Source organism: Channa argus, chromosome 2 (assembly GCF_033026475.1).
Source record: "Channa argus isolate prfri chromosome 2, Channa argus male v1.0, whole genome shotgun sequence".
NCBI lineage: Eukaryota > Metazoa > Chordata > Actinopteri > Anabantiformes > Channidae > Channa > Channa argus.
This window is the reverse complement of record NC_090198.1, coordinates 13240251-13261249: the sequence shown is the minus strand read 5'-3', so window position 1 is coordinate 13261249 and position 20999 is coordinate 13240251. Positions and strand designations below refer to the sequence as shown.

Here is a 20999-nt window from a genome sequence, read left to right as displayed (position 1 = left end):
GTGACTTCAAGCGTTCGACCTGCAGCTCATCTCTGCAACATGTGCAGTCTACTCTCCACCCTCACCGGCCATGCTAAATCAAGAGCCAGCAGCCCCAGAGCCGCAGGCAACCAGTCTTGACATTTCAGCATCCCTGCGGCTGCAACTGACCCCAACACTGAAACCCATGTCTCCTCAGCACACACACAAAATATACTGTATGTGACAAACATAGCTCTCAAAAATAAAACCCAAACTAACCAGAACCTAGCCTATGCCAATATATTCAGGCACAAAAACACACAGACTCACACACACAGGGATCAAGCTCATTCAATACCAAAGCTCAACAGCTCTCATGAATATTTATGGTAAGGGAGAGTGGACCCACACCACAGAATATCAATTGAGGCTGTGGGACAGCAGATTTATGCATCTTCCTGTTTGGAAAATGAATGTAGGGACTCCCCACAAACAGAATCAAAAACAAATTATGATAAAATATCAAGACATAATTCCAGACATTAAAATGTATGTCCTTTGCCTCCAAGTCAAAGACATGACGTGATGTATGACATGAATATTAGACATACGAGTAGAAGGCTTTTCTCATTTTGATAACACTGGATTTGCGAAGTAATTGCTGAGAACTATGAATGTTGCCCCATAAGCCTTATAGAGATTTTGTTGTTCACAATAATGATCCCGTAGTTTCTGACAGTTTGTTTCTATCCGTCTACTAAAAAAACAAAAAACAAAGTCTTTATAGTGCTACAGTCTGACACAAGGACAAAAAAGATGAAATGTAGAAATTATTTGCATCCACAAAAGAAAAATAAATGAGGGCATTGATCAGTACGTGCAGCCTTTTATTTAACTTTTAGCCCAAAGAGCTGAAACTTTTTCACTGCAATAACGATGGCCCATCAACCCCCCCACACAGCAGGCCATGGTAATACTAAAACAATTATTACTCAGTAAATTAACAAGCATCACAGCGATGTGTTTTTCTACAACATTAAATAGCATTTGCCCGCATCGCGCAGTGGTTTCCTATTTATTTACACTACATGTGTGTATGCAGGAGAGAGAGTGGAAGAGTCAGTGTGGTTATGACTGGCCAGGTCTCTGTACAGCATGACATCACTGTGAAATTAAATGCATACATCAGTCTGCCTACACTGGGCACCGACCTGACAGCTGGCCTCCATCATGCTGCACAAGACTTGTCAGCTAGAGAAGAATCATTTGCATTGAATGAGGACTTAAACAAGAAGGAGAGCGCTCCGGCTCTTCTTCTGATGGAAACCTCCTCAGGGCTTCGAGAAGCCTGGAATCACTGAACGAGCAGAAACACCGTTATTTTGATTTGACTCATAAAATAATCATCAAAGGCATTAACTCCACTTCACAGTGAGCATTTATTTTAAAATGTATTTAGTGGAAGCTATTGCATCCCTGCATTATGGCATATTCCATAAAATGAAATACTTTATGCATTTGTAATCAACATACATACGGTATAATGACAGACACTAAAAATGACTTATCTGTAGTGGTGCTTCTATGTAGAAAATATAAACAATAGGCTTTACTACCATTTGAGGCTTTCTTTTCAACATTGATGCCTTATAACCATTTACAAGGCTATTTTGTTTCTAAAAAGATCTAACCCTGCATGTGAGCACCCACAGCTATCAAAGTTTATCCCAATAGTTTATGGTTAAATAATTTACTATATGTAGACATTTACTGCTTTTCTGTCCAACAGGATCAAGTAACACAATACACACCAGATAATGGGATAAGGAGGACAGCACATGTGGCTAGTGTCAAGGATTGTAGATTTCAAACAAAAAGGTTGCTGAACTTTGTCACCTCTTTAGATTTCCTTCTCTTTTTTAGGAAACACATCCCAATTGTTAAAGAAATAGGTTTTTATCTCTGGCAGTGTCCAGTAAATGACACAGGGCTTATTTAATGTAATAGATAAAAAGATATATTCCATTTAGATTGTTATATTTACTTTACATAAACATATTTTTATTATATGATTTGGTGCAAAAAAATGAAAAACTATCTCTCTCTCTCTTTGCAACACACACACACACACAGAAAGTTGTAATCATGGCTTTATCGAGAAAGAAAAAGATACTCGCACTATAGTATGAATTAATCATATCACTACTGGACCTGTGGTGGGAGTAAAGCATCATTGTACTGATGATACCGTATTGTGAACACACAAAGGATACTATGTTACTTTGTAGAAATTAGTTTCACTTAACACTGTTTATGGGGTGGTCTGATTATCAAGAGTAATTGGGACATTATTTCTTGAAAGACATTTTCTTTGCTTTAAGTACAGCTAACAAAATTTCATCAACTCCATTGTAGTTGGTGGGAACTCATGACAAATACAGTATGTTGGACTGCAAACAGTATGTTGTAGATATCGTAGATGTTTAGTTTCTTACTCATCAGGATCAGGGAGACAGCTCATGAGGCAAATTCATTCTTCAGTGTAACAACCAGCCCAAGCACACAGCCAGAGTCATAAAGAACTATCTTGAGAGACAAGAAGAACAAGGGGTACTGAAATCAAAATTACGGCCCCCACAGAGCACTGATCCCAACATCATGGAGTCTGTTTGGAATTACATGAAGAGACAGTAAAAACCCTGACACAGACTAAATCCACAAAAGAACAGTGGGAAGCTCTCAAAATTATATCCATAAATAGAAAGACAGCTTTTCCTCTGATCTCCCAATACGTTTTGTAGCGTTTTATTTCTGTTAATTTTATAGGGCTAATAGCGGAAAGGACTACGCTGACCGTGGCAGAGGGTAGGAGAGCGTGGTAGAGCAGGAAGAACATTGGTTGGGTGGAGTGGATTGATTCTTAGTATCATGAATCTACTGGCTTGATAACCAAAAGTTGCATACACTAGTATACTGAAGATTTATTCGTAATGTAAAAAAATGTAGTTTTATTTAAGACAATGGCTTAAAAAGCAAGATAACAAGGTGAAGTTTCTTCCTGTGGAAGAGGATACGAACAAAAGGGTTCGTCTGGCAGATATGTTTTTAAACAGAATCTGTTATTAGCTACAGACAATACTGAGAAATATTCTATTGTGAGTTATTGCCATGATATAATTGTTTTCATAACGTGGGATCTGTGAAGAAAGGTTCTACGACAATGCCTCTCCCCATATTCTCCACAGTATAATAAATGTGCTGAGACCGGGAGAATGGTGATTCAAAGTGCTGAGTAATAAATAAACAGCCACAGTGGCAGGGTTGCAGGCTCTGTCACCTGAGATGGAGACTGTGGGCTGTGCAAGGATATCAGAGTGCAGTGACAGCTCTGGGAAGAAGCTACTGGGGTGACAAGTGGTCTTCATCAAAATGCACTGGCATCATCTGTAAGAGAAAACTTTTGGAAATGAATGGCTGCCTGCAAGTGCTGGGTTGGCTGTATATCACCCTGTCCTTTTTCTTCGGCCCCGATGTCGTGCAGCTAGTTTATGGAGGGCAGCTGACAGCCAATTATCTGCTCAACAGGGAGGTCAACACTGTGAAGCTTGTTTGTGGAATGGGAGGAGAAGTAAACCAGGTACTACAATGGAAAAACGTAAACGTGCCTTCAGTCGCTGACCTGGAAAATGTGACTGGGATTGGTTGCGTGATTGTGTGCTTCAATTGTCACAGGAAGACTATGCTTGATGGGGGCTACTGCATTTGCATGTATCAACAGGATGTGACAAGCAGGAAATTCATTCTTATTTTCACACTTTTGGGAGTGTTTAGTGTGACATTATTAGCAGCAAAGCACAGTGTGAGGCTGATCACCTCATGTTCATGGGGATGGGGTCCATCAGAGCAGTGATGCTGTCAGGACTGAGATCACTGAGGAGAATATATTCACATGGCTGAACAAATCATCACTTCAACCCTTTTGCATTGTATTTTACTGATTAACAGTTCAATACTGACATTGTAAGAGATATTTTTCTTTCTATAATGTTCCTTCTCAATAACTTGTAGGCACGCAGCTTCAATAACAGTGTAAGAACTTTTTAGTTACGGTGGTCTATGTTTTATGTTTTAATGTCACCATGATATTAAAGAAATGATGTAAGAGGAGGTTAAATATATAGGACAGAAAGTCAAATGAGACTTAGCATTTCCTAGTACTGTGTATCAAACTGACAATGTCAGTCGTATTAGCTGGGTGTTTCTGTCAGGAAGCTGTTTTCTGGTTTTTTTTGTTTGTTTTGTCTCGTTTTTTTCCATTTAAGAGGAGGTGGAGGGCAACTGACAGGTTAGTGATGGTCTCTGGGGTCTGAAGAGCTCTGGACAGTTGCAGGGGATCTGGCTGTCTCAGGGGTGTCAGGGGTGTCAAACTAACAACAAATGCAGGGGTAGTTTCTGGGTAGTGTGGGCCAAGGCAAGTCTCGATTGCCTTTTTGTTGCTAGTGAACAACCAAGCTTTTGTTATGCTGTATGAGTAATTTCTTGTCCTGTGGGTTTGACGTTCTTCAGGTTTCCTTCCCTGTGGGCTTCTTCAGCAGCAGTAGAGCTGCACAGCCCAATTCGAGGTTGGCTTTGAAAATTGTTTTTGAAGGAAACCCCCACAGAAATGAAGGCAGGAACTGACTGTCCAAATGCTGGTGTCAGAGTAGATAGGGGCCTTTGATATGTGGCCCAGTGGGAAACCTTAAAAATCAATCCATTTCTATTTAGTTTCCTTCTAAGAGCTCCGCTACTCATTGTTTTTCATATCACCAATTAAGGATTCCATGCACTGTGGTGATAATTGAACAATTTAACAGAACACGTTTCTCACAGCTTCATTGAACTGTGCAGCTAACACAGATGAGAGTGACGAAATCTACACACACCAAACTGCAGCCAGGAAAAGTCTCTACATTCAATACATACATTTACATTTAGTTCTGCCAATTATGTCCACCTATGCAAAGATGGTTTGTACATATCAGAGAGAATTATTAAGGAAACTCAGTCAAACATCAGTCTCCATTTATTCACATGAAGGATGAAAATGTTTGGTAAGATCCACTCATAGTTGGTATTAGTACCATAATGAGGCCTTTTCCTAAGACCTGAAAACAAGTATGTGGACTGTGGAAATGGGTTTTTGTCTGAGGTGAAAGGGTCCGGCTCATCCATGGGAGAGAAGATCGAAGCAGTGAAATACATCAGATAATCAGAAGACATAACATTTGATAGGATTTAAAAATTCAGCAGCTTGAATTTAAGTGCAGAATAAACAGAGGAACATTCACCGTGACAGCCCAGCACATCATTAAACCGTCTTTTTGTTTTTCATTTTTTTATTTTAAGAATTTTTAGATGGTCTGCCAATGTCTGCTGAACAAACCCAAAACTGGCAAATCAGGTTTGGCATACTCCTCTCAGTGCATCTTCCCAATGAAAACCAAGCTATTTTTTTAAACACTATTGTATAGATTATATATTTATTTGTTATCAGACTAACAAGATTTTTGAATAATTCTGGTGTAGCTTTTATGTCCTTACCAGGCCAGTTGTATGTTCATTTTCATGTGAATAGTTTTGTTTATAAAGTGCATGGAGAGGAGTCCTGACCCCACAGGAACACAACGCATAGTATAAAACCATTATGCACATATCAAAAATGCACCTGATGCGTTTTCTGTGCAGATAATGTGTGACTCTGAGTTCAGACACTGTCGCTGGAAAAATGACAAAACAGATTCACTAAATCCATGACTATTCAGCCTATTATTAGCAAATTGCAGTGTGCATTCACATTCAGCTAGCAGCTCCTCATTTTACTCAGTGCTTACTCTGCACTTACTGGTTAAAATGACAAATGCCTCATGCAGCAGGCCTTTTTACCTGTCACCAATAAACATTAGATCTATGAGTAACTCGTTGGTCAGACTCCTCTCTGTAGCTGCTGTCCATACAGAGCCAAACAAAGATCGTTTGTAAGACAAGATACTTTACTTTGTAAGGCGGGCTGTACAGCACAAGAGAACTGTTATTATAGCTGTGGAAAGTCCAGCAGAGGTTCATTCTACACATATATTAACTCCAGAGGATCTCACCATTCACATTCTACTAATTATTCTTTTATTCATGTAAAAAAATTATATTTTTGGAGATTGGAAGTGGAAGTCTTCAGATATAGTTTGAAACAAATTATTGAACAGAGGACATAGGAAGTGTCTTTTAGAGGCATTTTTTAAAATGTTATATAGCGTGTTGTTTAAAATGTCTATACAAGCATAAACCTTTTGTTTTCATTCAAATTTCATAAGGACCAGTTCAAACAATTCCATTATTAGAATTTACAAAACGTTAAATAAATAAAAATACAGTTATTCTGACATTATACACACTTGTTCTTGTATTCATCCTCATGTTGTTGATTATATAAAAATACTTTTTTTTTTTTATCTATTCCACTAACCCAATCCTAAACTTTTAACACAAAGTCTAGTTTAACAAGGCTCTTCTCTATCTCTGTGTTTTGAACTCCCACCACACACCGACTTCAGCTCAGTTCATGTTTCCTTAGAAAAGAACCTGAAAGCACTTATGAGTTGAGGCACAAAGGAAGCGACAGACCTGTAGAGTCTGAGAGGGCAGACAGATGAACAGAACAGCTGCAGGAGCTAGCTGAGCATATTTGGTGTTTGAGTGCTCAGGTGGGAAGACGAGCATTGGAGAGTCCGGGCTTTGAGTTAGCTCATCACAGAGCTACTGCCACTTGCCTGACAATGAAAGCGTTACTGGGACCCAGAAAACCGCTGGCTCGGCAGAAATAGGCTTCTTTTGTTCTATTCAGCCTAGTGGAGCAGCAATAAACCTTCCCACCCATTCCCCAGTGCCTGGCAGAAGAAGAAGAAAGAAAAAAAAAATGAAGCTTTGTAGCGGGTACCAAGAAATGCTTGCATTCAAAAGACGTTTTCACTTTGAGAATGAAGAGAGATGACGGTGAGAGGAGGGAGGAGAAGAGGGTATTATCATACTGGGAAAGCTGAGATAGCAGAGGAGGTGGGTGGGAGGAAAAGATGGTGTGATTTTACTGAGAGAAATATGAAGAAGTAAAGAAGGGACAGAGAGGGAAGGTTTGATTGGATTTAGCCGAGTGGTAGAGCTGGAGACTCATCTTATAATAGGGAAGAATGGACATCAGCTGAGGGTTCTAATAGGGCCTTCAGAGAGGATTCAGAGGTTCAGAACATATTCACTGTCACAATAGAGCACTGGTCTGCACCGAGCTGGTGAAGGCTCTGTCCATCTTGGCAAATTTAATTACACTCACTATGCGGCAGTCTGACTCCCACAACAGCTCAAAATCACTTCAGTCTGCTGCGGCATGGCTGTGTAAAATTTACATCCCAATATCTTTGTTATAATACTCAACAATACACAATATCTGAAGAAAATAAACGACTTTGTTATACTTAATATGTCAAAATATTCAGTCTGCATTACATCTGCAAGTGTTATAAGTCACCTCACAAAAAACACACAAAAAATAAAAAGATATTTCTCTTTCCCCCAAGTGAAGACTGGCCATGCAGATTAGTATTAGTTACACACCAAGACACTAAGGGAATCATCTGCCACTTCAGTGGAAATGTTTCTTTCGAGAAACAGTATTCTGTGTTCAGAAGCCTGACCTGACAACTGTACACATCCCATTATTAAACCAAAAGCAAATACTTTTTTCCTCTAATCTTAAATACAAGTGTCATCTAAAAACAAGTTTATTTTGTTTGTCTACATCCAACTAAACCATAAAAACATGACAATAGTCATACGGTTTTAGAAGGCACTGAGAAATGCACATTTTGGTCAATAGTAAATTATGTATTTTGCTTGTATGACATGCTTGTTGGACTTGTTGCTCAAATAGAGGGCAAAGACATCTAGTGTCTCTGTGGCTTCTCACTGTACCATTGCACTTATTGTAGAGAAATACGTCATCTTGAAATAGGGGGGTATACAGCAAGCATCCTTTCCACTGCCAGTTACTTCTTAACAATATAAGTGTCATATACTGGCACAGGAATCAGTGCATTTGACAAGTGGACGTATGCGAGTGTGGCTGAGTGCTTTTAATGCAACATTTACTCAGTGCGAGTCCTGCTTTGAGCTACATATGCTGCATAGTGACTGTCATTGTGCCTGAAGGAGGGGGGAGCGTACAGTCAAGCTGGCTCTATTTAGCCTCACCGTTGTTTGGCCGACATGGTGAGCAACAACTATGCCTGCTGATAATGTGAGGGAGAAAATGTGGGAGACATTGACAGAGGAAGAAAGGGGACTAAAAAGCAACTCTCAGGGTCACCTCAAAAGCACAGTGGGAGCCAACACATTTTCTCTTCAAGAGCAGGTAGCTGCTTGATAAACAACAAAGTTCAACATAAGAAAAATGAAAAATTCTACAATTAAGCATTCAAAGCCTCTCATTAGCCAAACATGCATCATCACTATGTGCTTAAAAGCATGAAAAGGGCTGATTACCTATGCTCATTCATATGTTCAGTTAAACCAACAAATATTGTAACAAATTTGACTATGTATTCTTATTAAATATTCACAATAGGTCATGTGCAATAAAATGGTTTTGAACATTTGATTTGTTTGTTTTTAGTTCTGTTTTTTTTTTCTACCAAGTGGCTTTTGCAACACAGCTTTTGTTTTGGACAAAAAGCCAAGTTATCAAGCCTGCAACTACCTGGGCAGAGTAACAGGTTTCTTTGTTTACAACAGTTTAAGGGTCTAGTTGTCCCTATGTGACTCTCCCCATCAGTTGAGGGACCCTCTACTTCACTCTTCTATTCTGTATTGTGATTTTGCCTTTGTCTTGACTTCTAGCAAAAACATACAGTACACACACACACACACACACACTCCCTCACATGCTCACTTTGAGTGCATGTTTAACAGAACTAAAGGCTTTTACTTGCAGACAGTGAAAGAAAATCAATGTTGCGTGCCATTTAAAAAATTCACAGTTGCGGGGGGGGGGGGGGGGGGGGGGGGGGGGACGCAGGGGGGGGAGTTGCGGAGGGGAGGGTGCTCACAGTTTCCACTTGCTGATGTCCAACAGCCATCACATTCATAACCTAGCCCCATTTCACAAAATTTGAATTATTATTTAGAAGGAACGACGTGTACCTGTTACTTTTCCCTGCAGTCCATGGCAGCTCAGTTACAAGGCCATGAGTTCTAGTTATCAGTACAATAGCCAGAGATGCAAGCTGCTAATGCAACGTTCTACGATAAAACTGAACATAATCTGCTTGGTTTTGCCTAGAAGTTCACTTCATCTTGCAGACACATAAAATTGAAGGTTATCTTACTGCCCTAAGCATACAGGAGGAAATGGTGCATCATTCCACCCATCGACTTACACTCCCATTATCTGGTGACTTCCACTGACAGTGGAGTAATCTCACACTAATCTTTACTTTACTACACCTCAACAACATCCATTTGCAAACAACTATGAGTAAGATGAGAATTCCACTCCACGTTTAATTTAAAAAGGAGAGCACCCAGTAATCCGTGGAAGAAAAGTTGTGCTGCAGCCCAAAATGAGGAGGATTACAGATGGATTACCTGTGTTCTGACTCGTGGATGGAGAATATGACTCCTGACGTGGAGGACTTCTGCTGGATGGAGGCCAAGAAGGTAAATTCACTTTTACTCCTGAACAGCTGCACCACCCTATCTGTGATGTGTGCTGGGGCGTGAACTGCTCTCCCAACATCTGAAAGATTAAAACAAAATGGACAGAAATCAAGAGCTTGTGTAAACTGTTTTCCCAGCCGATGAGCGATCATAATATATCACACACACGTTAAAGTAACATTGCATTTTGGAAATATGTCTCGTCAGTTCTGGTAGTTTATTTTATGCAAATCTGTTAACGCCAAAAGGCTTCATACACCAAACTAGTGCATGTAAATGGATGTAATGGCAGTAACATCTGCATAAATATGTGATTCTTTAAACTAAAGAAAACTGCATGTCCTCTTGAGGAACGGAAGATTCAGGACAATCAGCAAAAATAATATATCCAGCTGCTTCTGCACAGAGAACTTACAGTTTGGTATTCCGCTATTCTGAATACTTTCCTTTGGTTTTACCTGCACACTCTCCACTTTAATACTCCCAGGTCCCCCCTTGGTTGTCAGTGTACCGTGATGAAAAAAATGTGCAAAATGCGTAACATGTGTATGATATATACATGTGCGCACACACAGAGTTCTAGAGATAGGTAGATTTTTTCCCTCAAAGTCTACATGAATTCAATTCATTTTCAATTTATAATAATTTATAAATACATAGTTAATTAGACTCAGTGCACAACAATTTATTAAAAATACTATAACACATATAACAATATTTGTGTAAGCATTACAAGTAAACTTTTGCAACTTGACAAAGTCACATTTCTACAAGTTTGGGTTCTGCTTAATCAGCAGCAGCTTGGAAAATACCTTGTATCATCTCCATTATTGTCTCGACAGCTTGGCACAGCTGTTAGCATGGCTGGAGATGTATGGATGAGGATGAGTTGTGTGAATTAAGCATTGCTTTTGTCCAATCATCAGACAGACAACATGACTCTGCGTCTGGTGGTGTTTGTTATGAAACATAGTCCTAGTCCATAGTCATAGTCCAAGATTAGGAATGTAAGCATTTCACTCTATATGATTATAAACCCCTCGATAAAACTTATGTAGGTAAAGTGGTCGAACACACAAAACACTCCCAAGTAAGAAAATTTACACAGGGTATTATAATACATGAAAAAATAATTATTAATATTATTTGTAGGCAGAAGCTAGAAAAAGGTCATTTCTATTGTTTCCTCCACCGAAGGATGATGGAACATCTTGAATTTGAATGTTTCAGATAAGCTACAATAAAGTGTTTGATAAGATTTCATGTTGTTTAGGGAAATAAGCCAAGATTTAATCAGATCTTATGACTTCCTCAAATTGTTTATCGAATCTCTGTAGCACTAGGGTTCAGCTCATCTGTAGGCCAGTGCTGTGATCAGATCATCATATTGCTCCCTGATATTCTTTCAGTCCTTTATTCACACTAAGCACACAGCCGATGGTAATTAAATATTGCTATCACCAGATTTGTTACTGGATCCAAATTACAATATTAAAATGTTTTGTTAACATTACCAAATTTCACTTTTATTAAGTCCTTCACTTTTTCAAATGTTGTAATTTGTATAGTTGTCATCAATGACTTTAACAAAAGCTAAAGAGACAGAATGTGCACAGATGCTGCTTGACTTTGGCTTGCAGACACTACATTACATCATTAAAATGGATGCACAATTCCGCTCACTGTGACAAGGTGATAGTTTCCAACTTCTGTTGCACTTAAAACATAATTTGCCACTGAAATGAAGAAAAAAAAAAAAGAAGCTAAGTGTGATCACAGCCCAGCAGTCCACTAATAATGATGGATCAAAAGTATGATGGCAGCAGAACTAAACCAGTGCACACTAAGAGTCTCTACTGCACAGCAGTCACAGGCTTGTAGATGTAAACAAACCCATTTACAGTGACAGGAGGAAACAGGTAGAGCAGGGAGGTTCGTCTCCCAGCAGAGAAGATGAAGCTCAGTATAGCAGGCAGCAGTCGGCTGTTGCCCCCCTCCCTGTCGATTTTACAGCTCATCACTTTAATCAGGAGCCTGGCGGGTCCTCCCCCAGCTCAGCTAAGTCTTACAGATGGCCTCTTTAACTGGCAGAGAAGAAAAGGAGCTCAGCTGGGGTCCGGAGAGACTTTGCTCACCAAAGACACAGCCAGTCGAAGCTGTGTGGACTTCTGTCTGGGCTGATATGGAAAACTCATGTCACAGTGTCACAGTCAGATAAGCACATTACTGTACCATACTCAAGTTTCTGCCAATGGCACAAAGTATATCAGGGCGTTTTCTAGGAGGCTAGGAGGAATGTTCCAATACCTATCCTCCTGTAACATTGTACTGTTTGTGTGTATTGCAAGCTATATTGGCTCTTATTGAGAGTTGATATAGCATTAGAATATTTTTTAAATGTGCTGTAATCATAACTACTGTACACTTTTTTTAAAAGATTTAATCACAGCTGGATTTACAGAGCTGAGAAATGCAATATGATAAAAATATGGCATCCTCATTATCTGTGTAGATATGAAGAGTGTTCTTATTTGTTTTTTTTCTGGAGGGCAAATCTCAGAAGCACTTGATGAGGAGCATGCTTGATTACATGTTTTAAAGACAATCTGAGTTCACTTCTTAAGGGATTAGAGACGGCAGCATCTGATGGGTGTATAAACATTCTTGCAGGTTGTTTTCTACATACCTCACTCCCTGTACACACCTGTTAACTCACCTAAGTTGCTTAAATAAAGAAGCAAATATATCACACCCACACCTACCTGGGTCAACGCAGCTCAGAGTGAAGTGATGTTAAGGAAGGCAAAGAGTAAAGAAAGTGGTATGTAGCAGGGCTCCATTATTGGACATTATGCCCGCTGCACGGTAAAGGAATTTTAACCACATTTTAAAACATGTGAGACCACAGACATACGGTAAAAGATTTAACGGATTTTGTCATGTTTAAATTGTAAGAGCACACACAGAATAGTGACATTCATACTAAACCATTTAAGAGTGGTTATTCCAGGGATCTCACAGAAACTACTACAAATGGGTTTAAATTGAGATGGACTGTCATTGTCAGCTCATAGCCACTATGTTAGTAGCACTTACGTGCAATAAGTACACAACATCCATTTGGGGAACATCTCCAGGTCACATCACTATAGTGGCATTGCCTACTGCGAGTTTCTGCTCAGTATGCCATCACTGTTCTTCGCCCATTACGTGATTTTAAGTTTGAAATATCAAACACGTTTGATATTCATTTGACTAACATCAAACATGTTTTGATCCTCATCCTTTAGTGTGGGCCCTGCTTTTCAGCCCCTAAGCAGGGATAATAAGCACACCTACAAGTACAGGTGAAAAGAAAAGTTGCTGGGCTGCCACTGAGAGATTTTTATTGCTAATTAATCCCTAACACTTTCCCAAAGCCCAAGGTTACATAATTATGATTTGAATTGTCCAACCAACATTCCAAAAGATAGATATCTGATCAATGTAGCATCCAATAGCATAAGACTGAAACTGCACGCATGCACGCAAAAACACACACGCACACAAACACACACACACACACACACACCACATGCTGTTCTCACATGCCCTGGGTGTTCAAATCAATCAGGTCCCCAATCAACAGGACCTACAATACACACTGCACACTCCAAGATGCCTCAAGTGAAAATAGAAAATGAGTAAACCAGAGTAAACAACAACAGAATTTAGCAACTACCTTCCTTATTAATGGTAAGTTAAATCAGATTGTTGAGACTGTAGCTACTGAAATGAAAAATGGCTCCTATACAGTTTCTGTCGACAAACTACAATCATAGAGTCTGTAACTGAACTGTATATTTTTTTGCTAACTCACATATATTTTACAGTCAATTTTCTAAAATATAAAAGGTTTTAAAAAAGCACATTTCCTTTGAAGAAGCTCCTCTTCAACCATAGGAATTCTGCATTACATTGTATTACATGTTACTTTACTTAGCCATATTGGTGAACAATGGTCATATTAGTTCTATGCAAATGTTATGATTAATATTTCCTAAATTCATAATTAGGTTATAAGAACAATATTTTTTCTGCATTGAATGGTCATAAAATCTCATCATCTGAGACACAGACAAACACAATGTGCTTACAGTAACAACATGCAATTATAGTCTTCATGTCTTTATCGAACACACCCATTAAACATTCACTACTGAATATAGTGGAAAAAGTAGCTAAACCCATGCATTTAATATCTGATTGAAAGTTGTTTGGCAGTGATAACCTCATAGTAGTGCTTCATGTAGCTGTGGATAAGACATGCTCAATGTTCTACACCATTGCTCCTCCAGTTCCTCCTAGATGCAGCATATATTCATCATCTTCTTAGGAAGCATGATGTGAACATCTGTCTGTGGTGTAGCCAAGTCAGAGACCAAACTTTAGCCTGATAGAGATGATGTTAGATGAGCTCAAAGTGAAACATACAAGTCATTCTGTCCAAAATTTACCACACTATTCCTACTGAGCTACAGTACAGCTCACAGAGAGCCATCTACACATTATCCTCTAAGACACCTTGGTAATTATAGGAATTAATTTTTGTTTTAATTGCAACGTGTCCAGGCCAAAAGGCAGCAAAGCAACCATAATTCTTGATATTCCCTCCACCGTTCTTTCCTGCAGCTTAATTTGTTATAGACATCATACTCCAAAACATTATGTATTTAGGATTTGCATACGTTGGGCTCATGAATGGAGATGTTCTAACGATTGATAAGTCTTTAGTTGGTACTTAATGGGACTTATTAGGCATTCTGTGTTGTGTTTTTGGAGTGATCTTTAGGGAGAGTCTTCACAGTACTAACGAGTGACCATATATAGACAGTTTGTCTATCTGTCGCCTAATGAATGTCTAAACTCTGAGATTACTTTCTAGCCCTTTCCAGCTTAATGCAAATCAACACTTATCATAAGCCTTAGTTCGGAGATCAATTTTGACAAAGTGTGGTTGACATCAGAAATCAATTTTTGCGAACTCCCTTTTTCAGGATCATCTTTTTTTTTAAAGAGTTTGAGTTTGCAGGCCTGAAGGTTTTAACTTCAAATATAACTAACCTCTAAATCAGAACCTATTCAGATTTTTGACTAAGCTTAAGACTAAGACTAAGCTCTATAAGATGTGACAGATCAAAAAGCATCTCTGTGCACTTCACACCCAATCTGGACATCTCTGTTTACAATAGCAGGTTTACACTGGTACAGTAGCTGCACAGAGGCTGACTGGTTCTGGTTCTTGTGAAGCACTTTAAAATTGTACAAGAAGAGAAAAATAACACATCAAAGACTCTGGGCATCAGATGAGGCCAATTTAATAAGCCACAAATTGAGTGTAACTAGATGCTAAGTGACACACAAGATAAAAGCTGCTTTTTACTGACCATCACAGCTCTGTAATTTCTCCCTCAGAAAAGATGTTGCTGACAACCCAGATTTTCTATCAACCTATCAATCAAACCACCCACCTACCCATGAGGTATATTAATCTTAATAATAATGCACATAATTATGCAGTTGTGCCCTCACATCTCTAAGCAAAGACCAGAAGTACACATACTGAATAGTTAGGCAATACAGAGTACAATAAAGACAAAAACTGTTTACATTTATTAACCAATCTGAACCAAATTTAGGGCCATTGGGCAAACACAGGTTTGTTCATTAATGGAAAGGTCTGTTAAAGAGAGCTGTGTTTTAAAAGATTTTTACTGAACCTGAACACCATTGATTTGATTTTATTTAAACATTACAATCACATACTGTACAAGCTTTAGCTTATATTACTGCAGATTTGGGTCAGTGTTGCTGGTTTTGATTGAATCCAGTAATTTGATTTGCCAGATTTAGACCACTGTTGAGCCAGACAGGTTCAGTTGCCTCATCTCAATTTTTAAACAGCGTATTTCAAAATCGACACAATGAGTTCAAATAGGAAGCGCCAAACAAAAGTGTTGCTCTTGAGTAAAGTTATCAAAAACGTATAACTATTTAAGGTCTATTTAAGGAGGTTTATTACAAACCTCTCTTTTTGTACAAACATTTTCACTTTTTTTTTCTAAAATGACAAATTGTTCCAAAAACGAAAAAAACATATCTAACAACAACAACAAAAAAATCTCCCATTCATATCAGTAGTGTCAGAGTTCCTTTATTTAATTTTCCTTTAATATTATAAACATTAATAGTTTTTTCTGATCCTATAAAAATCCAGTCACCTTTATTTCCACACTTCCAACAATCTAGTCATCTCTAGAGCCACAAAACCGAGCACTAACCAGCCACTCATCCATCCAGTACACGGCAGACTGTCCCTGAGGAGCTAGCCTGCTTTCAGTTGCTAAAGGCAGGTCTGCAGTAGAGAGTAAAAAGCAAAGAGACTGGACTGCAGAAAAGGGGCTGGGCTGGAAGTGAAGATGAAGGGCTGAGCTATGACTAGAAATGGAAAACAAATACACAAAACTCCTCAGGAAACACTTTAATATTTAAAAAAGTATTTAAATAAAAACCTCTGATGGCACTTCAGCTTTACTTCGGCTGAAGCAGATAGGTCGTGAATTTATTCTACAGTTCAGACCAAAAGCAAAATACAAAAATAAACAAATGTGGGAGCTACAGTAACAGACAACATGTAGTTGGAGGCAAGTGGTCTGGTTACAAAATGACAAGCAGTGTCACATAAGGCTTAGAAAATGGCAACAGTGTTCCCACTGACAACTGAAAAAGGAGAAAAGCAGAAGAGTTTGACGCACGTGAAGGAGACAGAGTGCATGTCAAACAGGCTACAAACACAGTCCAGCTCTCAGCAAGCTTCTCTTAAGTCGACTTGGCTTGCATTTGAAGAACCCCTCAACTGCTTAAAAATTCATAACTCTGAATCGATAAAACATTGATGATTCTGTTCAACTTTTCCTTCCCTCTGCAGGCAGAGAAACTAAGTGTAAACATTAAAAACCCAGTGAGCTGTAGATGGTTGGATAACTGTGTGATGTGATACGTATCTAATCAGATGGGCCACAGAACTCATCCTGAGGGGGTGTGCTCACCCTGTGCATCTGTGGACAGAGCTCACAGGTATTTATCACAAGCCATCAGACTGAGTGGAGTTTGATTACAGTAAATAAGTCGGAAACTCAAAGAAATAAAACCTATCTATCTGTGGAAGAGACATTGGTTGTCACTTAAAGAACAATAATGTAGATCCCTGATGCAAAATCCAACCAGAGGAATATTAGATATTGGTTAGAATAATGAACTTTCCTTCTGATTTCCCCCAGGGTGCCAACATTTGCATGTTGCTTCTGTAATACACACCAAACAAATGCAGAGTTTAACTGTGCAAACATATGTGTGTGTGTGTGTGTGTCTGTGTGTGTCTGTGTGTGTGTGTGTGTATGAAATGAGATTAGTGTTGTAAGAAATGGCATTTGAACTGAATGAAACAAAATTTGTCATGCTTATATTGAGCTTCTGAATCAAATACAAATTAAATTAAAATGAAATTCGGAAAAAGACAATTTTAAAAATTAATATTACTGTCTTTAAGTGCAAGAGGGAATTTTTGGAAATAGCAGTTGCTTGTTTGGTTTGTGTAGTTGAACTTGAAGCGGGGTTCCTGGTGAAAAAACTGTCTAAAACTATTTGACAATGTATCTTACTTTTTTAATTTAAATATGAACAAAAGCCTGTGTTTTTATGGGCCGGACAGCAGCCAGTCACAGCAATTGTTTGCAGCATCCCAAAGTCTTAATATTTTAAAAAGGTGGCAATGAATCCTACTGAACAGAAACTAAAGTATGGAAGAAGGTTAGTACCAGGAATAAAGATTAGTACCAGGTAGTTGGAACTTTGTGTTGAGAAATAACAGTTAATTCCCCCTGAATTTAAAGTTTACAAAAACAGATTTTGACAATGTTTGACTTGACAGTTTTCAAAATGACATATCCACTAATTGGGTACACAAAGCTTGTCATATTTGAAATAAACTATGACTTTCTTGAACTGAAAAACATAAATTACAAAGGGATATTAAGCAGTCCATTAATTTTCTTGCACGTTTTGCCGTAATGTGAGAAAACAGCTGCCAATTCGACAAAGCGACACACACTTACATTAGCAGCTAGTAGCTACAGCTTTGTCAGTCCATCCTTTGATACTGAGCAAGGAGCGTTTACACAGCTTGTTCACAAGAAGTTGCTTTATTTACGGTTCTTTCTGACAGGGTGGGTGGGGACTTTATGGGGTAAACACAAATGATTCATGTCCACTGAGTATAAAGTAATATCTTCTCTTGCCGCGCTGTCTCCAGAAAATGTACATCCTATACAACTAAACCAAAAACATGTTTCTGTTTGGAGGGAAGATAATGAGTAAATGATTTGACCCGGTTTAAGTTCTTTTAGGATAAATGAAGAGCTACATTTACAAACAGAAAGTGGGTTGTCGGGAGGCGGTTGGATTGGATTGGGTGGTGGGTGTACAAAGCACAGGACGGTCATCAGAGCCCAGTACTACTCCAGAGTCCTGTGTGTCCTTAGGATCTTTCTCCAGAAATCCGTATTTATGTTTTCAGTTTAGTGGTATAGAAATGCAATTTTTAGGACACAGGGTTGCCCCCTGAGTTTTTAAAATCTTCATTTTATACCTCCCATTTTTATTTTTTCAGGTTTATTTTCATAATAACATCTCCCTGAATGTTGTCTTCTTACTTTCCTACTATCATTTTTAATGTAAGCCAGAGAAATTCAAATTTATGCTGCTCAACTACAGTCCCTGTGGGCACTAATCTCTTTCCATATTGTGAGGATATTTGTGTGTGTGTGTGTGTGTGTGTGTGTGTGTGTGTGTGTGTGTGTGTGTGTGTGTGTGTGTGTGTGTGTGTGTGTGTGTGTGTGTGTGTGTGTGTGTGTGTGTGTGTGTGTTTGCGCACGCATGTGTTTTGTTAACAACTCTCTAGGCTGAGATCGTATCCATAATCTGCTCCACCCCCCACAGCTATACACAATCCTCTTCTGCTGTGGGCAGGTTTTAACAGCACAGCTGGCACTGTGTGCTTCAAACCCATCAAACTGTACACTTAAAGCAAGAGTACACACAGACAAACACACACAAACACACACACACAGACACACACCAATCAGCAACATTAAAACCACTGACAGCTAAAATGAATGGCATTTCATATCTAGTGACAATGGCACCTGTCAGGGGATGGGATATGTTAGGCAGCAAGTGAAAAGTCAGTCCTTAAAATTGTTTTGTTGTAAGTGGAAAACATAAGGAAAGATCTGAGGGACTTTGATAAGTGCCAAATTATTATGGTTAGACAACTTGATCAGAGCATCTCCACACTGACAGGTCTTGTGGGGTGTTACCAATAAGTAGTGGTCTGTGACCACTAAAAGTTGTCTTAGGAAATGGACCAATCAGACAGAATCATGGGCGCCCAAGGCCAAGGCTTACAGCAGCACAAGAGAAGCAAAGAACTCTCTGTCCCAATCCCACACAAGCTCTACTGGTTATGCTATAATCGAGAAATGCCACAACACACAAGTGTCCACAGTTTTAATGTTGTGGCTATATATAAAGAACATTAAGCCACATAGAAGAAACAGGTGGAATTGAGATCTGAAATTATTTAGTGGAATGCTGAGTGCTTTGAGGTATTGTATCAGTATCTGACAGGCCTCCAGTTGGCCCAGTGCTCGGAGCCTAGCTCACACTGAGGGACCGTACAACTATACAGCCAAGAACCCTGTAGCTATCCTGGAGAGCTTCAACAGAAAGCTCCCCCCATCACAACTCAGCCAAGCTTAATTACCTCCCCACTCTCCTTGTACCGCTCCGCCTGATAAACTGCCTATCACTGGAATCCGAGAGTGGGATGGCAACAGCCAGCGGGCTCGCCAACCAGACTCCATCCTGTCATCATCACTGCTTACACAGCTATTTATCTCAATTAGCCATGCTCTGCATACTTGAAAAATATGACATCAGGATAAGGCTTAGTTCTGTCCCGTTTATATTTGTGATAAATCATTCCCTGAGAGCTCTCAACTACCATGATGTTAACCGTCGAATAAGGCAACAAATCTGCACATAACCTCATCATCACGCAGTCATGTTTATGGCAGGCTCTTTAATCATCGTCTCCCAGCTTTAAACTGCCAACCGCAGCCACATTGTTTACCTCTGCATGAGCCCTGTTGCATTTCTTTAAAACAGAGAAAGGAGAGGGAAAAAAAGTGGTGAATCCTGGGCAGCATGCAGAGCAGAGCTGGGAGATATGATCAAGGCAGCGCACACAGCGAGGATGCACAAATACACACACACACATATAATACAGACAAAGGTCCCACAAGGCACCACAGATAGCACCTGCAATGATCATATGACAAGTAACACATGCATCTGTGTGCGTCTGACTTTAAACACATTGCTTGGGCATTGCATTGAAATGTTTCAACTCTGAAGCTGCACCAGAATAAAGAAATGTATGAAAACAAGACATGGCCCAGGAAGGCTTTCATTATAGAGCTAAAGCACATTTTAACCCTAACCATAAGAATTTCACACAGTATGTCCAAGATTAAAATAATCTGTTTACAGATTAAGAATTTTGACTTATTGTTAAATGTTATGAGTATGTTTTTATTATTTCTCAGTTAATCGATTTATTGTTTGGCCTAAAGCCAATTTTTCACTGAAAATGAAAAATACCTGTCACAGTTTCCCTGTGGTAAAGCTTTTTACTAAACTAAAATGACATTTTCAGGATCGGATTTGCAGCATGTATAACACAGGGAAACTACAGTATGTTTTAAATTCCTTTTACTTTTATTTTGTTATGTTTTGTTGCCATTACAGTACCAAGGAAATGTATCACACATTGCATATTTTCTCCATATCATGCAGCTCTACCAGCAGCTGTGTCACTATGGGAAAACATTACAGCCCTGCCGGTGAATAAACACACTAATACCTCTAAAAAAAAAAAAAAAAAAAAAAAGGAACGACATGGCAAGACAAATAACACAAACAGTTCACTCCCTCTTATCTGAGCAAATGGGGCATCATTTCACAGAGAGGCAGGGTAGAAAGAAGGCAACTCATCAAAAAGAAATGACTGGAAATGCAAACTAGCTGCTGCATGTGGAGCAATATCTCTATGTGTACTCTCAACACATGTCAGCGGCGGATTATTCACACAGGACTCCGTTTGTAGAGGAAGCTTCCGAGCTTAGTGCCTCTGACTG

At 39.1% G+C, this 20999-nt stretch overlaps 1 protein-coding gene across 3 annotated transcripts in view; it reads right to left on the bottom strand.

Annotated features, from left to right (window-relative positions):
- Nucleotides 1-20999, bottom strand: part of LOC137116597 (protein kinase C-binding protein NELL1-like) — a 206590-nt gene that overhangs the window by 170863 nt on the left and 14728 nt on the right. For all 3 annotated transcript variants that reach the window (XM_067495587.1, XM_067495590.1, XM_067495589.1), the window contains exon 3: nt 9631-9781. In XM_067495587.1, coding sequence (XP_067351688.1) covers nt 9631-9781 — 151 coding nt within the window. The remainder of the gene's footprint in view (nt 1-9630; nt 9782-20999) is intronic.